General features: G+C 63.5%; 1 protein-coding gene across 1 annotated transcript; it reads right to left on the minus strand.

The window, feature by feature from the left end:
- Positions 1 to 4,923: 4,923 nt before the first annotated feature.
- Positions 4,924 to 14,385, minus strand: CPNE7 (copine 7). Its single transcript, XM_053672226.1, has 15 exons — positions 14,212 to 14,385; positions 12,478 to 12,660; positions 10,021 to 10,095; positions 9,733 to 9,807; positions 9,283 to 9,366; positions 8,915 to 9,004; positions 8,728 to 8,826; positions 8,447 to 8,533; positions 8,078 to 8,137; positions 7,293 to 7,426; positions 6,731 to 6,785; positions 6,325 to 6,376; positions 6,126 to 6,259; positions 5,559 to 5,795; positions 4,924 to 5,365 (listed from the first exon to the last, which is right to left on the minus strand). Exons 1-15 carry the CDS (start codon positions 14,383 to 14,385, stop codon positions 5,168 to 5,170), a joined length of 1,737 nt encoding a protein of 578 aa, XP_053528201.1. The 3' UTR covers positions 4,924 to 5,167.
- Between the last annotated feature and the right edge of the window lie 4,149 nt (positions 14,386 to 18,534).

Here is an 18,534-nt window from a genome sequence, read left to right on the forward strand (position 1 = left end):
GTAGTGACTGGGTGGGCGGGGCGCTGCCTCTGCTGATTTGTCGCAGCCTCCAGCCCAGCCTCCAGAACAGGACTCAGTCTGCAATGGGTGGCTTCAGCACCAGCACCAGCTTTGGGGCTCCCCTGAGCCCCAACAGTCTTTTTGGCAGCACATACCCTCCTGTCTGGGCCTGAGGGCAGCTGCCAACGCCACTGCCCAGCACCCACCAACCACTGCCACCCCCACCTCGGCCCACCCCAGTCCCTGGACTTGAGTGTGAATGTGATGTTAACCTTTTAATTTTATTAAAAAATAAAAAGCCCAAGTGAGAGGCAACAAGCATTTTTATTTGATATCAAAAAGAACAGCTGCCCCAGAAGCACCAATTCAAGCAAAACCCACATAGTGTTCCCATGGGGAGACAATCGAGCAGTTGTCGTGAGGCAGGACGGGGACAGTGACAGGAGAGGGGAGAAGGAGGGCCTCCCGATGCTGAAGAACGTATCTAATTTTCTGCCCTGGCTGGTGTGGCTCAGTGGACTGAACCCCGGCCTGCTGACCTGAAGGTCGGTGGTTTGATTCCCAGTCAGAGCACAGGCCTGGGTTGCAGGCCCAGTCACCAGTAGGTAACCACACATTGATGTTTCTCTCCCTCTCTTTCTCCTTCCCTTCTCCTCTCTCTAAAAATAAATTAAATAAAATCTTTAAAAAAAAGGAATAACGTGTCTAATTTTCAGTCTGGGAGCCTGCAGGTCTGCCCCCATCAGCTTGGCAAGCAGTTGTTTGAAGGAGAAGTCTGTTCTGCCCCCACACACGCCGCCCAGGCTGGTGAGCAGGCAACTGCCCCCTGCCCTCCAAGCAGGGCTCCATGTGCCGCTGCCTTGCCATGGGAGTGTCTCTGTCTGATGGTGGGAAGGGTGCTGGAGGTGGCGGGGTGTGTGTGGGCACAGGACGGGGCCCTGGGTCCCACCTGGGGTTCTGGTGGGCCTGTGGCCTTGCAGGAGAGGGCCCTGGCTTCCCTGAGCTACTGTGGGGACAGGTGCATTTAGCTTCCCTCCGCCAAGGTGGTCCGAGGTCAGCATCTAAGAACAGGACTTTGCAGGCCCAAGGGACGGTCCCCTCTTCCTGGAGGACAGCCTGAGGTCCTGGTCCAGGGCGTGGGGGTCCCCTGGGAGTGGCAACCCCCATTTCTGGGCAAGTGGGCATTAGGAGCAGCGCCCCCTGGTGGCCAGCCAATCCGAGTGACCTACTAAGCAGGCGAGCAGCATGTGGCTGTTAGGTGCCTCGCTTTCCTGGGGTGCAGGGGCTCAGGGGGCCCTGGTGGGGGAGACAGGTGCAAACAGGGTGCTGAGCAGAGAAACAGCATCAAGGTAAAGGAAACACAGATCACCTGCATAAAAGAATATCGATCACACCCGCATGACAACTAGCGTTCCGGACAGACTGGAAAGGGGTGACGAGACTCAGAACGTTCTCGTGGGGGTCAGGGCGGAGAGAAGACACAGATAAATACCCAACTCGGAAACACGCAGCTAGAAAAGTGTGAAACTTCCAAGCCAGGACTGGGGAAAATTCGAGGAGCAAGCAACCAGAAAGCCTCCCTCGGTCCGCTTAAGTAACCACCGAAGAGCGGGGCAGGAGGAAAACCAGTGAGAAAACAGGCGTGGGTAGCACTGCTCTGCCTACTTCACAGCTGAGAACCCAAAGGGGACCTGGGGGTGCGAGCCGACAAGCCACCCTACACGGGAGGGCCCAGCCAGGGGCGCGGGGTGGGCTTGGGGAGTGAGGCCTCGGTTCCTGCGGACGTGAGTGTTTGCGAATCCGAGAGGACAGGCCGGTGGAGCCCTCCGTGCCACATCTCTGCCAGGCCCCAGGGATGGTCTCCGGGGCTCAGTGGTTTGCACGCTGCCTGCCCGCACTGCGCATGCCCTCCAGCTCCTGGTACCGCCATGCCTGGCGCCCGCCCGCCTGCCTGCACCTGTGTCCGGGCAGGCGCAAGGCGAGCTCACCCCTAGGTTGGGCCAGGTCTGTGGGCAGCTGTCCAGAGCATGCACTGGAGGTCTGGGCGTCCCTGCCCATCCCTGCCACCTGGGTAGTGGTCTCTGCTGGGACCCTCCTGTGCCTGGGAGCCCCCCCCTCCCCTCCCGCTGAGCAGAGGGGCGGGGCTCTGGACTGCAGTCTGGACCACACCCACCCACCATGGTGCCTTCTGCCCCGGGTGCCCCACGTTCTGAAGGAGAACTCGCCAGCTCTTGAGGGTGAGCTGAGGCTGGGCCAGGAGTCAGCTCACACAGGAAACCCCAGGTAAGGCGCCTGGGCAGAGGGTTTAGCTCCACATTTCCTTCCACTTAAAACGGGGACTTACTAAACTGCGCACTGACCTACTGGCGCGGCCCTTCACTCCAGGCCTGAGGACTCACACTGGCCGTGGCAGTCCAGCATGGTCTGACCCGGGCGCTGGGCAGACATTGTCCTCATGTATCATTCCAGCCATTGGCCCTCAGCCCCGTAGGCCCAGAGCAAGTCAGTCAGACCTGTCCGCCCACCTGCCTGCAGGTGCCCTGTTCCCAGCCCCCAAGACTGGCTCCCCCCAGGGCAGGGAAGGTTTTGCTGGTCGAGCATCTGCGCCTCATTCTGTCAGCGAACTCCGCACTGAGTGGCTCCGGGAAGTGTTTGTCCCAGAAGGACACCAGGGCCTTTGGCCCACACAGCCTGGCCTGGCCGGCTCCCAGCGGCCGCAGAGTGGGTGGGCCGCACAAGGGGAGGGGTGGGCCGCCCTGGGGTTGCTGGTGGGTCAGGACAGGCTTCAGTAAAGCAGCGGAGGACAAAGACCCCCCACCCCCCAGCCCTCCTGACTGCGCACCCTTCGCACACCTACACATGCACACTTGTGCACAAGCACACATGCATAACACCTGCACACACAGCACGTGCACACAACACACACACCTGTGGCACTCGGGCACACACGCCCTCTGGGAAGCGTCGCTCACAAAGGGGACCCGGCGGGGCTGCTGTGCGTCAGCACTGCCCTGAGGTTCGAGACGCCTGCCTGGCAAGCACCCCAAGGGGAGAACTCCCACGCGGGGGCTCAGCGTCTGCTGCACATGCTAACAGGTACGAGGGTCCACGCTGGGCCAGGGTCCCGATGCCTTCACTCAGGGCGACGCCACGCAGGGGTGGGGGTGGCAGGCAGAGGACGGCCTGTGCTCATGGCCCTGCGCCAGGCTCTGCGTCTCACAGCCGCGCTCCCCCGCACCAATTACCGGCACTTAGTCACAGTTTCCTACCGCGCTTCCTCTCCGCAGCAGAAGAAAGAACAGCCACGACTCCCAGCGGCTGCTGTGCCTGCGCCTGGCCGCCCACGCCTGACTGAGGACAGCAAGCAGGGCAGCCCCTGGGGCGGGGGGTGCGGCGCTGACCCTGAGTCCCTGCTCCCTCGCAGAGTGGGGCACGTTCACAGGCAAAGGGGTGGAGGTTTGGCACAACCACCCACAGGGCTGGAGAAGAACCCCACTTTGCCCCGCGGTGTTTTTTACCAGACCCAGTGCCCCCCCCCCCCCCCGCTCGCGCACGCGCACAAGGCGCAGTGTCAGTCTGGGGCCGCTAACCCGTCACGCTGAAATGTGGCCGCTGAAAGCTACAATGAGCAGGGTGGCCTGCCGTGCCCGTGCGTCGGGGACACAGGAGGGACCCGCGGGTGGTTCTGGTGCAGGGTCTCTCCTGCAGTGGCCAGGAGGCGTCGGCAGGCTGCAGGTCACGGTGGCCACCCACTCCCCTGGCTCGCCCTGGGCCTCCTCACTGCGTGGCCTGCGTCCCCAGAGCCAGTGTCTGCAGTGAGCAGGCCGCGGCGTGGCGTGTCCTGACCAAGCCTGGGAAGTGACATAGGACCCAACTCTCCCTCCAGGAGGCACACCCACCCCATGGCTCCCTGGGAGCGTGGCCCAGGACTTGGGGGGGTACCCCCTTCCACCCCCAGCTCCCTGGGCCCCAGCTGCCTCCTGCTGAGCGAGGAATCGCCCCTCTTCTCAGTTGACCCCTCTGTGCCTTCTGCTCCCCCCCAGATCTCACCGGACCCACCTCGTGGTCCTGTCCCCCAGTGGAGCGCAGGGCCTGCATGGGGTCCCAGCCACTGAAACTGCTGTCCCCTCACGCAGCCTCAGCAGCCAGGTCAGGAGGAGGCTGACCCTTGCCTCCCGACCTCAGGACCCACAGCCCCACCCCCCACCCTGCACCCAGCTGCTGCCCAGATGTGTGGAGTGGGGAAGCTTCTCAGTTGTCCGCTCCACTGCCAAAGAGGCCAGCATCGGCCCTTCCAGATGCGTCATGGCCAGGTTGCCATGGCGATGCCCATTACCCCTGCTTAACAGGAGATGAATCAGGAGCTAAAAATAGGATCCAGGAGTAGATGGATGGACAGAAGGTCAGATGGATGGATGGAGGGGTAGATGGTGGCCCTGGATTCAGGGACAGGACAGCTCGTTTCCCCCGGACGAGATAGTTCAGGGGGAATCTCAGTTGGAGTCCCACCCCCACAGGGCTGGGAGGCCCTGGCGGGGGAGCCTCTCACAGACAGAGTCTGTAACTTCAGTGAGTAACACAGGTCCTCCCGAGTGGGGGCAGAGGCCGCAGCCCTCCTGACACCCTTGCGTTCTTGGGAGGCCTTCCGTCCAGTCCAGGAGGGACCTTGAGGAGCAAGCCAAAGGCTGGAAGAGTCCCTGTCGGGTGGAGCTGGGAGGGGCAGATTCTTAGCCCCCGGGGCCGTCTGCTGCTGGGTCATCCTCACTGCAGGGGGCGGGCGGGAGGGGATGGGCAGTAAAGGCACAAACTGCTGCGGGAAATGAGGACGCTTTATTGCACCCGAGCCCCAGCTGCACACCCCACGACAAGGTGTGAGGGCAGGACACAGAGCAGGGCAGAGGGAAGAGCAATCTGACTGTGGAGGCTGGTGGGGGGCGGGCCCGGGGGGCTCTGGGTTTTTCGGTGATGGGTGCCACCTGCTGGCCCCTCCCCATGAAGTCAGATGCCAAGCAGGACCCCTGCTTCTCCCTCCAGCCCCCACACCTTCAGCTCCTGCGTCTGGGTTTCCTGGGGCCTGGACGGGTTCATCTTCTAGTCTTGGGGGCCCTGAGAATGAGGGGTGGGCCTGGGCTGGGGGACAGGGGGCCCCTGGAAGGTCAGGGGGGATTTAAGGGACCACAGGGGTGCTGGAGACAGGAGGTAGCTGGCGCCCCTCCTCTGTGGGCGCTCGGGGTGTGGGGCCTGGCCCGCCGTTCCGGGTATGGGTGCCGAGGCCACGAGGCGGCAGCCCCCTGTGGCTGTAATACTCCACCACCTGCCGGGGCACCTCAGCCAGCACGCACTTGGCCAGCGCTGCCGGGGACGCCTGCGGAGGGGGGCAGTCTGCTCACTTGGTGGCGGTCCCCGGCTCCCCCGGCCACCTGCTGCGGGGAGGGGAGGGCGGCTTGAGCCCTGTGACCCCTGGTGCACTGCCGGGGGGGGGGGGGACCTGCCGCAGTCGCCGGGACCGGGGCACCTCGGGGCCGGGCCCTGACCCGCCGCTGGCCCTGAGCACTCACGCTCTTGAGTTCCCGGAAAGGCACGAACTGGACGATGTCCCGGAGGGCAGGCTCGCCCCGCGGGGAGCACAGGACGCCAGTGTCCCCATGCAGGACCTGCATGTCTGTGAAGTCCGCGTTGCCCACACCCACAATGACGACAGACATGGGCAGGCGGGAGGCGTGCACAATGGCCTCCCGCGTGTCCGCCATGTCGGTCACCACGCCGTCCGTCAGGATCAGCAGGATGAAGTATTGCTGGGGGCACAGGGACGCAGTGGTGGCCCTGTGGGGACCCTTTGGGGCAGCTGCGCCCCTGTCCTGCCTTCCACCAAGCTCCCAAGTCCACAGGCAGCCTTCTCCCCAGACACCCGGGCGGGACCGTCGACACCCCTTGGCTGGGGTCTCCAGTTTTTCTGGAGTGAGTCTGAGCTGTGCCCCAGTCACCTCTCCCCCCACTCTGGGGTGGCCCCTTGCAGCCAGGCACTGGGGCAAGGGGAGGAGGGATCTGCGGGTCCTGGGTGGGGAGGGGCTCCCCACACCCTGGAGAGACCCTGAGACCTAAGGGACAGGATCTGGGGCATCTACCGAGGCCTCGCCGGTGCGCTCCTCCGCTGCGGCCACGCGGGCCACCTTAGAGATGACGGGAGCCACGTTGGTGGGGCCGTAGAGCTGGACCCTGGGCAGGCAGTGCTGGTAGGCCTGCACCACTCCCTGGATGCCTGCAGGGGGAGGCAGTGAGCCGGGCCCGCAGTAACCCCTCCCGGGGCCTCCCTGGGGCTCCTACCTTCGCACCGGTCGTCCTCGGGGTCAAAGTTGATGGCAAAGTCGTGGGATACCTGGGGACACAAAGGGGCCTGCCAACCTGCTCGCCTCCCTGAAAGGGAGGTACCAGGACAGATGGCGGACAGATGGCAGACAGACCAGTCCCGGGCTCCTGTCCAGCCCCCAGTGCAGCGACCGAGCCCTGAGCTGCCCGCCGCCGTGGTTTTCTGCCTAAGCCAGTGGGACTGTCATCTGTGACTGGGGTTCCAGACGACCGTCCTCTTCTCCTTGTCTCCAGAGGCCAAAGGCCAGGCCCTCTGGCAGGGAGGCCAGGCTCCCTGCGCCCATCCCATGGCAGTGGCTCCGGGGAGAGGCAGGGTCGGGGGGCTGGGTACAGAGGGAGACGCACCCCAGGCTGTCCTACCTACCTCGAACTTGGGAGGGATCCGGGCTCCAAACCCCAAAGCCGAGAACCTCTTGTCGCTGGAAGAGAGGTGGCCCTGTCACCGGGGGTTCCTGATTTCCGGGCGGGTGAGGGGCAGGGTGCGAGTGGTTTGGGGGGCGCTCACAGAGCTCTGTGCCACGGGGGAGCCACAGTGAGGTGGGGAGCCTGGTGCAGGCGGGTGGGGACAGAGCCACCGCTCGGAGACCACATCTCCCACTTCTGCTCCAGGCCTGGGCACCTGCTGGGGGGCAACCCGACCTCCGAGAGGGTCGGCTCCCTGCCCGAGGGACCCTGCTGTCCCAAAAGCCCCTCCCCACAGCGGGCTCACTGTCCACACCTCAGTTTGCTGCTCTGTAAAGTGGGACACAGGACCCCCGGGGGTGTGAAGGGTGAGCAGTGCCCTGAGCTGAGGGCCACTTTCCTGTGGACACAGACTCCGACCCCACACCCACCAAGGAGTGGCACCCGCCCTCGGGGTCAGCCATGCAGGGCTGCCTGGCCCGCAGCACGGAGCCGGCGTGTCGGGGAGAGGCGGTGGGGAGCACCTGTCGTAGTCCTGGCAGACCTCGCCCACGGCCAGCAGGGCCTGCAGGTACTCGTTGGGCTGGAAGGGGTGGATGTAGTGCAGGGAGCAGCTGTTCCTCGGGTCGCCGTTGGAGGCCGTGAAGTCGATGGCCACCTGCGGAGGCCCCGAGATGATGCCGGAGCCCCTCTCCCGCCTAGCCTGGAGGCTCCTGCACCCCCACTTGATGGGTGAGGGAAACTGAGGCCCCTCAGCAAGGGGGCCTGTCAGAGTGGCTCCCAGAGTCTGTGAGGAACCCCATGGGGACACCTGTCGGTGCCCCCTGCTCCCAGAACCGCTCGCTGAGCCCGTGGGCTGCCACCATCCCTGCCACCCTCCCTGAGGGGCCAGCCCCGCACCCACTGGGCCACACCCCGCAGGTGAGTCTGGGTCATTCAGTGATACAGCAGGAATGGGGCAGAAGGAACCCTGGGCTCTCTGTTCAGCTGCACCAGGGCCACCTGCCAGGGTGCCCCTCGTGTGGCCCCTGGGAGTCGACACTCACTGAGTCTTTCCTGATGTCTTTTCCCTGTCACTGTGTTTTTCTGGAGGGTCAGTCCTGGCTACGTCTCTCCTGAGGGTGCCCAGCTCCCCTGCACAGAACAGGACCCCAGGAAAAGGCACAGGGAGAAGCTAGCGGGTGGGGAGAAGGGCCCACTGTCCCCATGTCTGTTTGCACCTCTATCCCGGGTGCCAAACCAATGCAGAGCCAGGCCCGGGTGGGGAGCGGGTGCACCGGCTGGCTGCGGGGCGGACCTGTGCACTCACCGTGAAGTGAATCTGGCAGCCGCCCATGATGTAGTCCAGGAAAGAGTAGACCCTGGAGGACTGCCAGGCAGTGGGGTCAGCTCAGCAGGGCCTGCCCAGGACTCCTTGCCCCACCCCGGGGAGCTGAGGCAGGGGTGGGCAGAGGCCAGCAGGTGTGGGCAAGGGTGGACCCTCCCTCCTCAGGCCCCTGGCTGCCTGAGCACCCAGCACCCTGGCTCCTCTGTTACCCCCGCCCCTCACCCCACCCATTAACTCCCCTGAATACTGGGGACCACCAGGCATCAGGGAGAAGGCCCCCAGGAGTTCCTCTGACACTGGGGGACCTCGGGGGTGGGGCCACTTTTGGCTTCGGGCAGAGGCAGTTAGTACCTTCAGCTCTGCCAGGATGACCACGCCAGAGTTCTTATAATGCCGCTTCCTCTGCTTGTACTTGGCGTTCACGCATTCCCACTGGGCCTGGGGGGCAGGGGTGGGCAGAGAGCCCCAGGTGGAGCGCCGGCACCAGCACCACCCCCCAGGGGCCCCGGGAGGCCTAAGAGGCAGCCGGTGCCATGTCTTCTGACGCTGTGGCTGCTGCCCACAGCGGCCCCCTCGAAGCTGAGTCAGGGCCCGGTGTCCAGAGCCTCAGCAGCCAGGAAGGGCCGGCTCACCTGGCCCCTGCTGAAAGCCTGCTGCATCTCCGAGAAGGTGGTGGTGAACTCCCCGATGAAGTCGTGCTTTCCGCGGGTGTCGTGGTCCCAAACCAGGCCCTGCGGAGCCAGCCTGCTCAGCCACCGGCCCCCAGAGGTCCCCCCACTGGGGTTCCTGCCCCCGCCTGCCGGCTGGCTGGGTCCCCACCTTCAGAGGCCGAGCCTCGTCGCCACTGCACAGGGCGCTCAGCGACACCTTGAAGGGCTCCCACACGGGGCTCAGGTTGTCCTTCACCACCTGTGGGCAGGGGGCGGCAACGCCTCTTCCTGAAACAGGCTCTTTTCTAGGCACTGACACTAATGAATCCAAACAGCCAGTGCCCCGGGATTGCTGTCTGCAGCGCCACCTGCAGGTGGGGACTGCAGGGCCAGCGGGGAGTTCTCACGGCGCCGATCCACACCCGCCCTCGGCTGCCTGTGCACAGGGGAGGGTGGGTCTGTATGTGGCGCCCCGACAGCCGGGGGCGCCCGTCCTTCCGAGTCCCACAGCACTGCGGGGCCGGGCAGCACGCTCACCTCCGTCCTGTGCACCAGCTGCCGACTCTGGTCCTCGTTGACCCGGTACAGCTCCAGGAAGGGGTCCGACTTGCTGAAGACGTCCTGTGGGAGCAGCGGGGGGTGCGGCCCTGCTCCGCCGACCCCGCTGACCCCTCACCCCTGGGGCCTCTGTCGGCTCGGAGGTCCAGTGAGGCCGCAGCCCCTCCTGAGAGCCGCCTGCTGTAACTTGGGCCCCGTTGCCACCTGCTGCCCCCCACCCCACGCCTGATGGGCAGGCAGGGCTCACAGCAGTGACAGAAATACACCCTGATGTGGCTGCCATGCAGCCCCCACTTGGCTCATCAGGGACAGCACTGCTTTCCCTGAGGCTGGAGCCCTGAAGCAGGGGCCAAGCTGGGCTGGGGCTGCCCTTTCCCGCCCAGGGCCCTGCCCGGCGGGGGGCACCCCCCCCCCCCCCCCCGCACTCACCTTGTCGTCCAGCTTCTGGGCCCGGAAGGAGAGCTCCACAAACCCACTGTTGGTGGAGATGTCCTCAGCCGTGACCTGGGCGGGGCAGAGCCAAGGTCCAGAGCCATGGTCCGCCCCAGCCAAGGCCCCAAGACGGGGCTCCCCCACCTGCCCACACCCAAGAGCAGCCCCGTGGAGGCTGGAGGGGGGCACCCAACCCCCCTGGGACCTCCCTAGTTGGTAGTATGGGCAGGACGCTCAGAGCTGCAGCGAGGACAGGGCGCAGGTCTGCCGGGGGGGGGGTCTCACCGTGATGGTGGACTTGCCCGCATTCCTGCCAGACCTCAGCAACAGTGCGCGGGTCATCTTTTTCTGGGCCACAATCTGGAGGTCAGGAAGGTCCCGAAAGGGTCAGCTCCTGCCCCCCAGGGACCCTGTCTCCCTGTCTCCTCAGCCTGGTGGCCCGGCTCCTCCAAACCGGCTACGTGGGACCCTTTGCCCTTGGGGCCTGGCAGTCACCAGCCCATGGCCCTCCCCTGGGACACTTGGCCAACAGTCGTCCTTCTCGCTCGGCCTGACACTATCACTGCACCCCCACATGGGCCCCCATCATCCACGTGTCAGGGGAGGAAACTGAGGCTCAGAGGAGGCATGAGAGAGACCACCCAGGGCCACATGAGGGTGAGCACTGGGCCTGTGTCAGGCGTCCGCAGACTAGGCCCCAAGGGTGGCTCCTGGCTGGTGGTGGGGGTGCAGGGGCAGGAGCTGGACGGGGGGAACACAGCCCAGCTCTTCCCCTCTTGTCCTGGGGTCTCATCCCTCTGCCTGGCCACCTCCCTGTTAGGTTCCAGGCCCTGAATGGGGCCAGTGAGGAGATGCAGGACGCTCTCTGCAGCCAGGGACACCTGCTCACCAGAGGGTGGTGCTCGGGCAGCTGGGGACCTCCTGTGGTGCATGACAACCCCTCCCCTGCCATGGCTGCTGGAGGGCCCCGGACTTCCTCTTGGGGGACTCAGAGCGTCCACAGCTATCACCACAGTGACGTCGCACTGATAGGCGCCAGCACTTACCTGGCCCACCCCACATGGGCTCCTGTCTCTGGGAGGGCTGGGGAGACCACGGTGAAGGGGGCTGTGTGCAGATGGGGGACAGGATGTACCCCCCCGTCAGGGGCTGCCTGGCTAGCAGCTCCTGAGCGCTTAGGAACGCTCTGTGCGGAAGAGAAAACAGGCCCAGGGTGGGAACGCTCTCGGCAAGGCGTGGGGGCCGCGTGCCCCCCCCATTCTCCCATCTGTGGGCTTCCCGTCTGGGTTCTCTCGTCAGGAAGCAGGGACAGCTGGTCCGATAACAGAGAGTGGCCAACAGCGCTTCCTGCCCGTGGCTCTGGGGTGGGTACGAGGTTCAGTCACACTCAGCGCGTCCGTAGCCCAGGTGGACAGGCTCAGGCAGAGGTCAGGGACTTGCTCAAGGTCACGGCACTGGGTTTTGAGACCACTGCCTCTCCCGCCCCAACCCCACGACCGGTCCCAGACTGTGGGGCGGCGGGTGCAGAGCAGGAGGTTCTCGTTTGTTGTCTAGAGGCTGCATCGATGTCCACACGTGTGTGTCCACGGGACTGCACCCACACCTGTGTGTGTCTGCATGTGCATGGTATGTGCACACAAATGTGTATGCACTTGAGCCCGAGCATGCATGTCTTTGTGCATGCACGTGAGCACATGTGTGCCTGTGTGTGGGTTTGTGCACACGTGTGTCCACGTGTGTCCGTGTGTGAGCTGTCCTCTTCTGTGCTCTTGGCAGGTGGCGGGCTAATCCCCGGGGGCACCCTGCTCTGCTGACCTTTCTCAGGCCCAAGTCCTTCCTAACCCTCGGTCCTCTTATCTGAGACGCAGGGGACAGAAGGGGGCGCCCTGCACCAGCTGTGGCCCAGGCAACGTGGGCGGGGGTGAGTCCGGCAGCCTCGTGTCGTGCAAAACACGCCGGACACAAATGCGAACATCCCGTGTGGTTCACGGACATGAGGTTCTAGAACAGGCTGCGGAAGACGGGCTGCGGTCCTACTCTGGTGAGTGGCAACCCCTCCCCCACCATGGCTGCTGGAGGGCTGGTGACTTCCTCCCTGGGACAACTCAGAGTGTCCTCAGCTATCTCCACGGAGACAGCGACGGTGGCCCTGACAGGCATCAGCACTTAGCTGGCCCACCCCACCCTGTGGGTGAGGAAAGCGTCCTGGCCGATCTGGGGACGCTCAGGCACACATCGATCTCCACCTGTCCAGCTGCAGGCACGTTAGACAGAAGCCCATAACGGTGCCCCCTGGTTCGTGTGAGCATCAGATGTGGGGCGTGCTGGGCGCAGCTGACACCGAGCTCTGGTCACACTGCTGGTGCAGAGGGCGGGACGGGGCCTCCCCACGCACCCGGGGAGCTGTGTGGTTCGTGCGTTAAAACCGAGCAGAGAAGAAAGCGTGCTCCTTCCTCCCGTGCATTCGGTCTCGGCCGGTGTGCGGAGACGGGGCCCAGGGCGGAGGGCGCAGACGGCAGGCTCTGCCCGCTCTAAACCACGTGAGCACAGTACCCAGCTCAAAACGACATGTTTTTAAAAATGACTAAGAAGGGACTGACAGAGAAGCAGCCATGGAAACGGCGGAGCCAGGATGCTCCCCAGAGGGACCCGCGGGGCCTGTCCCCTGCTGCACCGCACCAGCCCCCCAGGACCAGCCCAGGCGCCCCCCGCCCTCCCCCTCCCGAAGGGACAGGCACCCACCTGCCCCAGGGTGCACTCCACGCCCCCCAGGAAGTCGTCATCCTGGCAGCTGAGGCCACTGGGACCGTGGCTGTCGTAGACCTCAAAGCGCAGCCTCTGAGCCTCCGAGAAGCAGTATTCGAGTGTGAAGACCTTGGAGAACGTGGGGTGCAGGCAACTCCCCACCACCTCCGTCCGGTCCACCTGCAGCACAGACAGCAGACCCGTGGGGAGGGGCTTCCCCCAGCCCAACCAGGGCCGGCCCAGCCTCAGGCTCCCTTCTCCTGGGGTCTGCCTGGCAGGTCACGCCCTGGGAAGACCCCCACTGACCTGCACTCCACCCCACAGGACTCTCTCCAGGACCCCCGCACCTCCATCCCTGGCCTGGAGGTGCCCCTGACGGACACGGTGAGCTTCTCCGCGCCTCTGCATCTCATGCCCACCTCGGCTGCTCTGCCCCCACATCACGCACGGTGGGAACTGAGGCTCCACTCTCTGGGACAGACCCTGGAGCTAGGGCTGGGCACACCCAAGGCAGAGACCTCTCCCCAGCACTCTGCTGGGCAGCAGGGGGACTCGGGGCGCAGGTTCCCAATGGGTCCTGCTCCCTCCACCATCCGCCTTGGGCTCTGGCACAACCCCAGCTGGGTAGACAGGTTTCAGTGCCCCCCCCAGGCTCCCACACACCCTGGCACCCCAAATGAGGCGCCTGCACTAGCAGTGCTCACACCAGGCAATGAGGGCACAGCTGAGGGTGGACCCACCCGGTTTCTTAGCCCCAGGATGCCAGTGGCTCCAAGATGACAGGAGACTGTGCAAGGTCAGAGCTCACGCCGCTCGGCAGCAGAGCGCCAGACATGTTCCCTCCATGGCCCTCGCCTAGATTTCTGGTGGCCAACACCAGGGTTCCCGTCCCCCTCACTGAAGGCACCTCGGCCTCCACTGCTGACCTCCGCTCTTGCCCTTTCTATGTGAGGAGGTGACTGAGAAAGCAGTTTGCACAGGGCAGAGCGCCCAGGGTTCCCACTGCCCGGAGGGGAGGGCTGTGTGTGGAGGGGGTGGAGGAGACAGGCTTGGGCCATGGGGCAGTCACCCTCGGGACCAGAGCATGTCAGGGGGAGACCCCCACACCGCGGAGACTAAAACGCCCACCCAGAGCCAGGTCTGCGGGGTGCCCCAACCCCGGCCACAGGTGCTCGAGGGCCGGGTCACCCCAACTGTCACTCCAGGAGCGAGGGGACAGGCTGGCGAGCCCTCTCGGAGGGAGTCCCGAATCTCTGGGTCACGTCCCGGCTCTGGAGCCGCCCTCCGCTGCCTGCTCAGGGCTCTGCAGCCGGTTCCTCCACCTGGACTATGGGGACCTGGCACCTGAGGTGAAGATCCTGGTGACCCGGGACACAGAGGGGGACTGGTGACCTCAGTCCAACCCTGCGTCCCCACCCAAGCCACACCGCCCACGCCTGGGCGCCACTCACTTCTGCGTCCCTTAACCAAACCCCCTGCCTGCACCCTCCAGATCCGGCGGAACCCTGGGGGCACCCCAACTCCAGCACCCCTCTTTCCTCCTGGAGCCCCGTCCGCTGCTGCCGCACTGGTCCAGCCTCGGCCCGGCTCCTTCAGCTCCTGGCGCCCCCTCTGGACCTGGTAACCCCACCCCACCCCACGTGCCCTGGCTCCTGGGCGCCGTGCGCTGCGCCCGGCCAGCCTGGCGAGACCACCGCGGTCCCTGCTTGCCCAGCCCCCGCCCGGCCCTACCTGCACCCACCGGCCCTGCGAGTGCAGCAGCAGCACCACGCTGGGGTCGGATTTGGTGAGTGGGTCGCGGTCCAGCAGGTGCCGGCAGCTCACCCGCAGCTCCACCTTCGAGGCACATGGCGCGGGCACCACTTTGGGGGCCGCCGCCGCCCCGCGCTCGCAGCCCGCGCTCATGCTCCTGGCGCTGGCGCCGGGACCCGGCTGGGCGCACCGAGGGGCCGCGCGCGGGCTAAAGATGGCCTGGCCAGGCGTGGCCGCGCATCCTTGCACGGGCGCGGGCACACGTGCCTCCCTCCGGCGCCACAACCGGGGACTGTGGTGGGGGCGGGTGAGACAGGGGAGGGGTCAGTGGAGGGGGCGGGGCCTGCGAGTTGTGGGTGGTGATGGGGGGGCAGAGGATAGGGCAGTGGAGGGGGGCCTGAGAGGGAAGAAGCTGGGGAAAGGGTGGCCCTGGGAGGGGTGTGGGGGTGGGCTCAGCTGGGGCCCACCCAGGCCACCCTCCACCCGGCATCCCCTCTGGGGTCTTCTGGGTTGGCAGGCCTGGGCTGAGTCGGGGTTGGGGCCAGGGTGTGCCCTCCCGGACTGTGCTGGCCCACAGGAGCTCCGAGGTGGGGTGTCCTGGGAGGGTGTGCAGAGCAGGCCAGTGTCCTGGGCCTGCCTGAGTAAGCTGGACCCTGTCACCCAGCTCATGAGGTGAGGGGCAGGTCACACACAGAGGGGTGTGGGGCCACCCGGTGCCCCTTTTTCCACCCCCAACCTCTGCGGCTGCCCCTCTGGGAAGCTGGCTTCGGAAACCCGCTTGGAGCTGCTCTCTGGGTCTCCCACCCCCGCTCTCTCTCTCTCTCTCTCTCTCTCTCTCTCTCTCTCTCTCTCTCTCTCGCAGTCCAGCTTTCCAGGGGTGTGCGGGGCGGGGCGGGGGGCTCTGAGTCCTTCACCCACCAGCGCAGCCCACAGGCTGCAGGGCGCCTCTCCCCAGAGCCAGCTTCCCCAGGATGCCTGTCCAGCCGGCACACCGGACAGGACCCTTTGCCCATTCTGAGCCCCTGAGGCCCCAGGATGGACGCCTGGGTGAGCAGCAGACTCCAGGGGGAGGGGCGGGGCAGGCGCAGCAGCCCCTGACGAGGCTCAGGGTCTTCCCTGCCTGGCTCCTCCGGCCAGGCCTTGGGGAACAGGCTGACCCCCAAGCTCGACTTCAGCACCAAGGACAGCGCCGGCACCTGCTCCCTGGGGCTTCACTGCACAGCTGCCAGAGAGGAAAGGGGGGCATCAGTGGGTGACTCGCCCTGATGGCCAGGAGGGCTCCCGGCCAGCTGCTTGACGTCACATGGTGAACATGTGATGATAAGGGACGGTAAGGAACAGGTGATGTTTCCACCGGCGGCAAATTCAGAGGTGGGGAGTTCAAAAGTTTCTGAGCCCAGAGAGTCTAAAGAATGTACTTGGGTCTCCCACCACAGGCTCATGGTGACAGGTCCCACGGGGGGACCCTGGGCCTTGGCCCGGGGACCCGGCGACACTAACAGAGAGAAGCCACCAAGGGCAACACAGGCGTCCTTACAGCCCTGGTCTTTGAGGTGCAGGCTGGCTGCTGCGGGGCTGCTGTCCCCTCCTTGTTGGGCTGGGCCAGGGTGGAGGGCAGGGCGAGGCTGCAGGAAGTGAGGTCCACTTACCTCGCGGATTCTGTTGTTGTTTTACAGGGAACAGTACCATGTTCCCTGTTGCAAAACTAGGAAATGAGGATGAGCGAAAGGTTAACATTGGACGTTCACCCCCCACTTTCCCCCCGTGTTCTAAGTTTCCACAAGTTGCCCCTTCACCACGTGGGGCATGTCGGACAGCCAGCTGCAGGGACCGTCCGGTCCTGTCACATCCAAGAGCTGAGTCCCTGGGCCTCAGGCCGGGCCCAGCATGTAGTTGGCGCTCAGTGTGGTTGTGTCCAACCCAGTCACATGGCTTCTCTTTGGTCACCCATTTTCCCCCCTTTTGAGTGACAACATTAGCTGGCCTTCCTCTGTGCCATTGACAAACACTGTTGCTCCAAAGCTCGTATGTTGAAACCCTAACCCCCACGAGACCATTCAGGAGCCCCCAGGAAAGAGACCCTTCCACCACTGGCCAGCGTGAGGCTGTCCCCAGATGCCTGACTTGCCGGCACCTCTGTCTTGGACTTCTGGCCTCCAGATCTGAGGGCTAAGTGTGGTGTCTGTTTCTGCAGCTGGGTAGACTGACGGTTCACACCTGCAGCAGGAGCCAGGGAGCTGCAGCCCCCGGGGCCAGATATGACAGCTGCCTGTTTTGTTAATGAAGTTTTATTGGAACACAGCCACACCTGTTCATTCAAAGAGTGTCTGTGTCTGATGTTCTGTAGGAGCAGAGCTGAGGTGCTGTCACTGAAAGCCAGAAATACTTACTGCCTCACTTTCTGGTCCTGTAAGAAAAGTTTTGGTAGGCCTCGGTGAGGATATGGGCCCAGGGACAGACAGGACACTGTCCAAGAACAGCTCTTCCTCTCTGGTTATGCTGCCTCTGTCCCTGCTGTGCCCAGAGGCCTGCCCTGGGGACCTCTGTGCTCAGCCGCTCTGCGATGGCAGCCTGCTTGCCCAGGGCAGGGGGTGAATGGCCCCTGGGCAAAACACCCCAGGGACTAAGGAAACTGTGCACAGAATCCCACCAGCTGGGTGGCAGGGCTGCTTTGGATGCTGCAACTGTCTGGCCTCTTCTTCTAAACCAGCCGGCAGCTCAGACTCGGCCCAGCTGAGCTGAGAGGTAAGCAGGACCCTCGCCAGCTAGAGCCCATCCCAGTCTTCAGGGGGGCACCCCGCTCCCCTCCCACCCTTCCCGTTGTCATCGGCTGTGGTGTGTCCCTCTGGGGTAGTCAGGTCCGCAGTATAAAGTGAATTATCATGTGAGCCTTGTAGCACATGACAGCTTAGATGTCGCCATGCCGCTGAAATGAGGTCGGTCTGTGGCTTTTAGCAGAGAGTGAGTGGCAGATGGGTAATTTATGATGATTCTTGAGACCTGAACTATAATTATGAAGCATTTTGAGGTGTATATTCAGGATGCAAAGTATAAAGAGCCCACAGCTAATGTTAATTTATCACTGACAGCTGTATATATAATAATATATCACATCGTGTAATCTTACATCCCTTCTGACTTACATCAAGCAATCTTTTCATTCACTAATAAAATCAAGCCTTGTCATTATTCTTAATGATGAAGTCCCGTTCCCAGCCCGGAGGGGTCCTATCGTTAAACTCCTGACGTCCAACTAGCAGGCACCTGAGGCTTGAAACAAGGACAGATTGAGCTCTTGTTCCGAGGGCCTGGAGACAACGTGGGAAACCCAGAGTCCCGCAGCCCCACGGGGGCAGAACCCAGAGTCGGGAAAGTGTCTGTTGACCTTCTCAGCCACAACCCCACGTTCTCTTCTCCCTTGTAGCCTTCCCGCCTCCTCTCCCTCTTCAACAGTCATTCGTTTTTGGAGGCAGCATATTCAAAGTCTACTTTTTAAAGGTCAAGATAACAATACAATGAAAAGGACTCCATGCTAACTTGTATCCTCCAATTCTCTGTGCTGTGCTTAAGACGTAGAGGATTAATCTCTCCCCCCACCAAAATCTACTCTAATCTTATTACACCAAAGATGGGGTGTCCTTCGTAAGTAACAAGTTGGTCTTCTCAAGTTCCTCGTGGTTCGATGCCTCGTCCACCGTAGAACCTGTCCTTGCCATGGCAACACACCCCCTGCACTGCCCTTGGGTGCCACCCAGAGTTCTAACAGTGCTCCGGTTCAGGCTGTCTGATAACACCGAGTGTTACCAGACTCCCACTTTAGAGGAAACAGACCCATGATGCTTGTAGAAGCAAAACCTTTAACCTCGGCAACTGATGAATGGCCCCACAACGGAGCCATGAGACCTGGGAAGGTGGGGACTCAGTCGTCTGGGCCATCGCTCCTGCAGAGACAGAACCGGATTCCACCGGGGAGGTGCTAGATAACTGGGTGAGCAAGCTTCCCGTCTGTGGCACCAAATCTTACTGTGATTGGTTCATCAAACCAGGATGAACTCGTTCTGGGAGATGTCCACAAGTCCAAGGAAACTATGTCTGAATGTCTTTGTGTTTCTCTGACTTGAAAATGTGTCATTTAGCTTCGTATAGGAAGAGAATCACTGAGGGTTCGCTGCCCTGGCTTTTCTAAGTCACCCAGGTTTTCCTGCTGGACTCAGCATCTCATACCGTGTCTGTCTTCAGGGATGAAGGTGCCTGTTCTTCCATTAACGTTCGTGTCTGCCCGGAATGGCTTCTTCCCATTGG

Source organism: Artibeus jamaicensis, unplaced genomic scaffold, assembly GCF_021234435.1.
Source record: "Artibeus jamaicensis isolate MK-2021 breed Jamaican fruit bat unplaced genomic scaffold, CSHL_Jam_final contig_755, whole genome shotgun sequence".
In the NCBI taxonomy this organism is placed as follows: Eukaryota; Metazoa; Chordata; class Mammalia; order Chiroptera; family Phyllostomidae; genus Artibeus; species Artibeus jamaicensis.

What these genes read in the sequence shown, in the direction of transcription:
- CPNE7 (XM_053672226.1), bottom strand. Translation starts at nt 14,385, where the DNA reads ATGAGCGCGGGCTGCGAGCGCGGGGCGGCGGCGGCCCCCAAAGTGGTG. An exon ending in CCCAGAAGCTGGACGACAAG is followed by an intron (nt 9,367 to 9,732) that starts GTGAGTGCGGGG and finishes CTGCTCCCACAG; the next exon opens with GACGTCTTCAGCAAGTCGGA. An exon ending in GTCTGCCAGGACTACGACAG is followed by an intron (nt 6,786 to 7,292) that starts GTGCTCCCCACC and finishes CCTCTCTTCCAG; the next exon opens with CGACAAGAGGTTCTCGGCTT.